Source organism: Juglans microcarpa x Juglans regia, chromosome 3D (genome assembly GCF_004785595.1).
Source record: "Juglans microcarpa x Juglans regia isolate MS1-56 chromosome 3D, Jm3101_v1.0, whole genome shotgun sequence".
In the NCBI taxonomy this organism is placed as follows: Eukaryota; Viridiplantae; Streptophyta; class Magnoliopsida; order Fagales; family Juglandaceae; genus Juglans; species Juglans microcarpa x Juglans regia.
In genome coordinates, this window is record NC_054598.1 from 4,516,213 (window position 1) to 4,523,126 (window position 6,914).

Below are 6,914 nucleotides of genomic sequence, written 5' to 3' on the forward strand. Positions count from 1 at the left end.
TTGAATACAATGTACAACATATTGACGAGGTGGTAGTGACAACGAGGCTGCTTTTTCATTTTTGTTGGCCAACATAATTTGGTGGAAGACCGACGTCAATGATGACGACTGCAACAAATTAAAGAATTGTGATAAACATATAACATTTTATATAATATTTTTTATAACATATTATAAAATAAAAATATTTTTATAAAATGATGTTAATTTTATAAAAGTATATTTTTTTTAAAATATTGTTATATAAAATATTATATAAAGTATTGTATGTTTATTATTTTTTCAAATTAAAATGGAACTCAATCAAATCGGCGTGAACGGTACAAGACAAAGGTAAAAAAGGAAAAAAAAAAAAAAAAAATAGTCGTTGCATTTGACGATTGGCGTGACGTGCTTGGATGTTGAGTTGGAGATGGATCTCAATACGATCACTGCATGCAAAGAGGCATGCGTTTTGGGTCACCACCGCCCAATTTGCCTGGCCACAATGATCGCCGACGTTTACCATGACTTTGTAACTATCATGGTGCTGTTTTCTTTACTATTCTTTCATAAATATTGCCAACAAATTTAACTCACACATTTCTCGTTTATGTCTCCTCAAATCTATAGATTTTTAGATCCTGTTTAGATATAGAAATACTCTCAATCAATCTTATTTCATCTTATCATTATAATTTTTTTAAAATTCTTATACAAAATATAATAAATAATTTAACTTTTTTAAATTTTAAAATAATAATAATATTAAAAAATAATATTCTAACAATATTTTATTCATCTCATTTCAAATTATCTCATCTCACTATTCAAACCAACCTTTAATATTACTATTGTGTCAATAGTGAGAAGAATGTAACCTTCACCCCGAAAGACGTAGAACTACTTGCACCAAATCCATGATGAAAGAGAGTATCTTTTGTGTGGGAGGTTGGGCAGGACTCGTTCATGTTCATAATTTCAATTAATTTGTGGAACTAAAATCAACCACTTTCAAGGCATAAATGTACTAATGGGCCTACAGTCAGTTTGTCCGACCCTTTTAACTGGCAATGCTGGCCCAGAATTCACGATCTGACTATGGACATTTATAGGCCTTCTGAAACCAATTACTCATGAAATGGGTCCTCCGAACAGTCTGTTCATATTGGGCTCCGTTTTGGACTTTTGGCCGGGATTTGTTGCAACTCTCTCTCTCTCTCTCTCTCTCTCTCTCTCTCTCTCCACATCCATGAGAGTCGTCCTATTACTTCTCTCCTCAGTCATGGTGGCAACCATGCATGATATCACGGTGCACTTACTTTACCTGATCCACCACCACACGCGCTATTGAAAAATCATAACCTGCATACCTACGTTTTGACGTTTTGGTCTTCCAATTCCAAAACTTCATCATGCAGAATGTTGTAATTAATTTCTTACTCAGATGGAAAAACATGAGGGAAAACAAGTGCTATCTCTTCGTCCACGCACATCAACTATAGTCCATATACGTACGAGTGGGTTCAAGTACAATTGTGGATTCTAAGTTTAATCGTGCACAGCGTGCAATGCATGGTGAGTTACATAAATATATAAGCTAAAAGCAACCTGCAATTTATTTCATTAAAATCATATGTATGACGGTACAATAAGTCAAACAATATAAACTAATTAATTTCATCATCGTCGGAAAAATCAAATAGTTATATGTTCATTTAATTAATTGTCGTCCCACCAGAACTGTTGCTGAAGGTAGTTAATCATGTTCTTGTCCACGTGGAAGGCCTTGGTAAGAACATCAGCAGTGATGGGAGGATTAGATCCAAAGACTACGTTGGCTATGGTGATAACTCTAGTATTATGGCTGCTAAGACCGGTAAAGGCAACGACATTGATATTTTCCATGTTTAATTGGAAGTGGATGAGACTAATTGGGAAGACAAAGATGTCTCCCTTGTTCAAAACTGGTGAAGAGACGGTTACCTTCTGTGTTGGATGTGACAAAGCCAACACGCAAAGTTCTCTCTACGACAACTAGAATCTCAATGCCACGAGGGTGGGTGTGAGGAGGATTTAGGCCATATGGTGCAAAGTCAACACGAGCCAAGGATATCTCTAGAGTGTTGAGGCCTGTAATTTCATCCACAGTTACAGGAGTGACCTTTGAGCTGAGTGGATTCGTGGTATTTCCGGGCATGGGTAGTCCCGAGAAGAATAAATCATTGGCAATGGCAAGTTTTGGGTCCCTGCAGAACTCTCCATTCATAAACACTATTGCAGAAAAATAAGTTTGTTAAATGTTATGACCCCAACAGGTTTATGTTTGGATAGTGAAACTGTTTCATTTTATATAATCTCATCATTACAAATTTTCACACAAATATAATAAACAATTCAACTTTTTCAAATCTCAAAACAATAATAATATTACAAAATAATATTACAATAATATTTTATTTAACTTTTAACTTTCATTTCAAATTATCTCATCTTATTTCACTATCTTAACCGCAACATACTTCCCATAATATCGGTAGAAGTTAAACATGTGATGACAAAAGTGAGAGAACCCCAATGCTAATTCAAGCTATTCCCAAAATAGAGATAACTATGTGTACATACAATCAGCACTGAAACCGTACTTGATTGTAACACAAAAGTCTTGAAAAGGACTAGGATCATAGGCAGAGGCAGAGAAAGCCAAAGCCAAAGCCAAGATGGCCACAGTTACAAGATACAATTGGGAACGCCTTTCATCATCTTTGAGGCTATCAGTGTTCAAGCATTATGTACACTGCATGCAGACCACAAGGCATGGCCACCACCCAGAAGCAATACTGCCAAAGTTCCTCACGTACTGCATGGAGACCATTCAACACATAATGCACAGCCACCACCTCGTACGGATACTGCCACTGCTACACAACAACACTCCACGACAACCTCCAGAAGAATTTCAGTCTGCAGTGCTTCATCGACCAATCATCCATTGTAGTTTTTCTCCTTTATTTTCTGTAAATCTGTTATCGAGTATATTCCCTTTTTATACATTTTGTACAAGTATATATTGAGAGGCAGTGCCTCATTGTAAATTTGAGATGATAAATACAAAAGAAATATTATTCCCATAGAATTGTTAGCAATCAGTATTCTGTGAATTCTTGCATGCTTTGGGTGCATGAGGGGAGTTACTGAATCGGTCTCTGTCTTAACTTGCAAGGAGAAGGTAAGACTAATTGGTACTAATTCTTGGTCAGTTTTTAATAAATTTGTATATTTTTAAAGGGGAGAACCATTCTGTAACCATTACAGCTCGCAGATATTGAAAATACCATCCAAATTCGACTCCTTCATTAATTAATGTAATTTTGCTTCGGTCAATCCAAAAACAAACGTCTTAAGTTTACGTGGATGGTAGATTATTATATAGTTTGAATTAAATGACTGATCAAGGACCCTTCCGTGTGAATTGACTGTGTCCGCAATATTCTTTTGGTAGATATATGTGGATATTGTTGAGTACGTAGTGATCAGGAAGATCATAAGTACTATATATGCGGCCTTTCTTCACACGCAAATTATGCTAATCTGCACCGCGATTGATCGTGATCTAGATGATCATGCATGTTAGTTGGGAAATCGATTTATACATTTCAAGTAATTATAAATTTCAGTACTATGATCTGATCATGATCTAGAGTTCTACTATTTACGTACGTACGAGTCAGTGCATTAAAAAATTAATTAACCAATTGCTGCGAGGCTTGATATTATAGTTATAAAAAAAAAATGAAAAAAAATATAGTATCAATTATAATATTATTTTTATTTAAGTTGATGTTTTCTTTCATTTATTAATGAAAAAACATGTAATTATTACTCCAGTTCAATGTCTAATTATTCACCAACTTGACCTCAACTAAAAAAAAGAAAAGGACTAGCTTGTTCCGAACGGATTATATGTTCCAATGTTTTATATCTTATTACCATTGCCATGCATGCAGACAAACTTGGCAACAATAATATTAACAATTCCTAATTAAAAAAACAGCTAGAAGTACTGAAAAAGAATACCCAAATGCTCGTATACGTATGTTAGAAGAAAATTATCCTATAAAGGTCTCTCCCAATCATTCTAATAATTAATTAATTAATTAATTAACTTCATTCTCTTCAACTGATCAGCACAAATAAAAAAAAAATAAAAAATTCATTCTCTTCTATATGATCAACACATGATTTTCTCTCAAAATCTCTCTTTCTTTGCAATCCAAACGCCAATATTTTGCTGCAATATTAATCCTGATCTTCTATATGTCAAAGCAAAGCATCATAAACAAATATATATATATATATATATATATTTATATATATGCCAATTGCCAGCGTCCTCCCGATCGAGAAGGCTGGCCGCTGAACAAAAAAAAGCAAACGCCATAGCCATACCAGCAGTATCACATGTCCATGATTTGCACCACTTTTATTATATAGTTTCATCTTAACAACATATACATGATTTATTTTGCTGTCGCAGAGGTAAACCGACGAAAGGAGCTAGCTAGCATGCAACAATGCGAGCGAAGTCCGGATATTATAAAGATTGCGGAAACTTAATGAACTTTTTTTTTTTTAATAGAGAAATGATTCTCCATTTCATATAAAATATATTATTTTATATTATTTGAATCCTGATTCCTATCCATTACTTTCAAGTGTAATATATTTTTCATTCGTGTTATTATTTATTTATCTTTGTATTTTAATTTTGCCTTAGGGAACGATAGGGGATATTATATGCATCAGTACGACGTGGCACTTATTTAAGCTGTGATCATATCTCTCGATCGTCAACGTATTCAAAATGCAATTAAGTTCAATCACGTCTCACATGAGCTCGTTCATTATAACAAAGAGAGTACTGTAAATAAACAACCATTTTATTTCAATATAATAATTTCAATAACGTTACAAAGCACTTAATAATCAATGATCAGTACACCATCTAATGGTTTATTGCTGGTAATATTACAAATATATATATATATATATATATATATATATATATATTGAAATCTATGATTTTAGTTTAGGCAATTATAACTGCTTCTGAATATGTTTAACTACGTTCTTGTCCACTTGGAAGGCCTTGGTGAGAACATCAGCATTGATGAGAGGATTGGATTTAAAGACTGCGTTGGCTATGGTGATGACCCCAGGATTCTGGCTGCTGAGACCAGCAAAGGCAACGGCCTTGGTATTTCCCACGTTCAACTGGAAGTGAATGAGACCAATTGGGAACACGAAAACGTCTCCCTTGTTTAGAACTTTGGTAAAGAGTTGGTTACCGTCTGCATTATTGGATGTGACAAAGCCAACATGCAGAGTACCCTCTATGACTACAAGAAACTCAGTGCCACGAGGGTGGGTGTGGGGAGGATTTAAGCCATATGGTGCAAAGTCGATACGAGCCAAGGATATGCCTAAAGTGTTGAGGCCTGGCAATTGTTCCACTGTCACAGCAGTGACATTCGACCCTACTTTATTTGAGGTGTTTCCGGGAATGTTCAACCCCTTACGGAAGAAATCATTAGCGGTGACAAGCTTTGGGTCCTTGCAAAACTTCCCATTCACAAATACTGCAGAAAGAAAAGGTACTTCGTTATCATCGCTAAACACATCATGTTGCACAGAATTAAAATGGAATCCAAGCATATTACATATGTGTGTGTGTATATATGTATTCGGATTCCAAATTACAAGAGCTAGAAAACCAGTTCTCCAGAGTATAGCAATAATAATGCGTACGTACCAGCAGAAGCAGGATTGTTGAAAGCAACACAAAAGTCCTGCAAGGGACTGGGGTCAAAGGCAGAGGCGAGGGAACAAGCGAAAGCCAACAGGGCCACAATTACAAGGGCGTACTTAGGAACATCCTTCGAGTACTTCATCATATTTGAGGCTATGATCTATCTCTGCGTTCTAGTATTGATCTGTGTAATTAATATTGCTTGGGAGCAGGGAATGAGAAATGTTGGATGGTCACATCTCTATTTATAGAGAGGAATTAACTGAACTGGTCCATATTTTTTCCATAAACGTGTAAGACTTGTCAACTCTTTAATCTGAGGTTATCGACTATTATTATTTTATTTAACCACTACCGCACACATACATTGAATTAAATGCAACCAAATTCGACCCCTTCAAATAATGGAACGGACAGTGCATGCATGCTGCTCATTATTCCACTAGTAATATTAGCTATAAGTTTTAAATAGATAAATTTTATGTAAATTTTTTATAAAAAATTGAATCTCATTAATAAAAAATAATTTATTTTTATAATTTTTTAAAATAAAATCTATTTTTTTACAACGACTTGCGTAGAATTTTCTACTTAAAATTTATACATATCATTTATCTTCCGCAAATGAGTAGCTTTACATTGACCCAGCCGAGCTGATGGTCTCGAAGTCTCAAACTGACCCTGCAGTACTCATGACCGAGCACCACGCGGTACGTACGCAACTATAACAAGTTTCCCATTGTGAACGTACCCAGGCCATCTCTTCAAATATATATATATACATAGATCATTATATATATTACAAGGATCAGGGTTTTGCGTAAAATCGTCAACTTATACGTACGTACGTACGTGGTTAATTTTGAAAAATACTTTAAATATTATATAATATCGCATCTTTGTATGTAATTGTGCCATTTGTCAGCTTGTATATATATAATACTAGTCCACACACACACAAACACAGAGATATATACCGGGCCTGCTTTTTGTGATATAAAATTAATTAACAAGTGAATGCGATAACAATGTGAGTTTCCATGGTCTAAATCATGCATGTGCGTCCACGTACATACGCGTTTAATTAAATATTCTGCCTTTCTCACCTCAATATATATATATATAT

The 6,914-nt window shown here is 34.8% G+C and overlaps 1 protein-coding gene and 1 pseudogene across 1 annotated transcript; both read right to left on the minus strand.

Annotated features, from left to right (window-relative positions):
- Nucleotides 1-1,701: 1,701 nt before the first annotated feature.
- On the minus strand, nucleotides 1,702-2,972 carry LOC121254221 (annotated as a pseudogene).
- A 2,036-nt stretch (nucleotides 2,973-5,008) lies between these two features.
- Nucleotides 5,009-6,005, minus strand: LOC121254486 (germin-like protein subfamily 1 member 17). The gene is made up of 2 exons (XM_041154546.1): nucleotides 5,792-6,005; nucleotides 5,009-5,618 (listed from the first exon to the last, which is right to left on the minus strand). Exons 1-2 carry the CDS (start codon nucleotides 5,931-5,933, stop codon nucleotides 5,077-5,079), a joined length of 684 nt encoding a protein of 227 aa, XP_041010480.1. The 5' UTR covers nucleotides 5,934-6,005; the 3' UTR covers nucleotides 5,009-5,076.
- Between the last annotated feature and the right edge of the window lie 909 nt (nucleotides 6,006-6,914).

Coding starts and splice junctions, on each gene's coding strand:
- LOC121254486 (XM_041154546.1), bottom strand. CDS start 5,933: ATGATGAAGTACTCGAAGGATGTTCCTAAGTACGCCCTTGTAATTGTG. Junction 5,619..5,791: donor CAACAATCCTGCTTCTGCTG/GTACGTACGCAT, acceptor TTCTTTCTGCAG/TATTTGTGAATGGGAAGTTT.